The sequence below is a fragment of the Eurypyga helias genome, unplaced genomic scaffold (assembly GCF_000690775.1).
Source record: "Eurypyga helias isolate BGI_N326 unplaced genomic scaffold, ASM69077v1 scaffold37180, whole genome shotgun sequence".
Lineage (NCBI taxonomy): Eukaryota > Metazoa > Chordata > Aves > Eurypygiformes > Eurypygidae > Eurypyga > Eurypyga helias.
This window is the reverse complement of record NW_010227225.1, coordinates 7,554-8,099: the sequence shown is the minus strand read 5'-3', so window position 1 is coordinate 8,099 and position 546 is coordinate 7,554. Positions and strand designations below refer to the sequence as shown.

Here is a 546-nt window from a genome sequence, read left to right as displayed (position 1 = left end):
GAGGAATATTTGCATGGGGGTGTGGAAGATGGTTGATCTCTAGTGGTCCATCGGGAAGGGAGCTTTGTTGATGGGGTATTCCATGAATGTTAGATTTAGTCCTGATTGGAATGTTGGCGTTGTCAGCTGCTGCCAGGCTCACCAGGCTCAGTGGAATTGTCTAGCAGGGATAATGCTGTGGAATTGTCGTCAATGAGCACTTTCTAGGTAATGAGAAAGTTAAGGTGTACCCTTAAAAACAACAGTGCAGTGTCAGTTCTGTAAACTAAGGGAAAGACTGTGTTTATTTTTGGAGAAATAGCTGAAATCTGTCAAGAGCTTAATGATTTAAGGTTTTTTTTAAAAGCAGAAATAACTGCCCTTAAATATTAATTACTGCTTTATTGTGTTTCAAGGGGATGACCTTATTAATGATGGGCTCCGCAGATGCGCTTCCGGAAGAGCCAGTTTCTCGACCCGTCTTTGTGGAAGACATGACAGAGGAGCAATTGGCTTCAGCTGTAAGCATACAAGTTTACAGGAGTGGAATAGACTGTGTGTTTTCCC

At 42.5% G+C, this 546-nt stretch overlaps 1 protein-coding gene across 1 annotated transcript in view; it reads left to right on the top strand.

The window, feature by feature from the left end:
• The window catches only part of LOC104512555 (ubiquitin carboxyl-terminal hydrolase 14-like), a gene marked incomplete at its 3' end in the record, with an annotated part of 9,884 nt that overhangs the window by 2,737 nt on the left and 6,601 nt on the right, over positions 1 to 546 (top strand). The window contains exon 4 of the mRNA XM_010155589.1: positions 396 to 500. Within this exon, the coding sequence (XP_010153891.1) occupies positions 396 to 500 (105 nt within the window). The remainder of the gene's footprint in view (positions 1 to 395; positions 501 to 546) is intronic.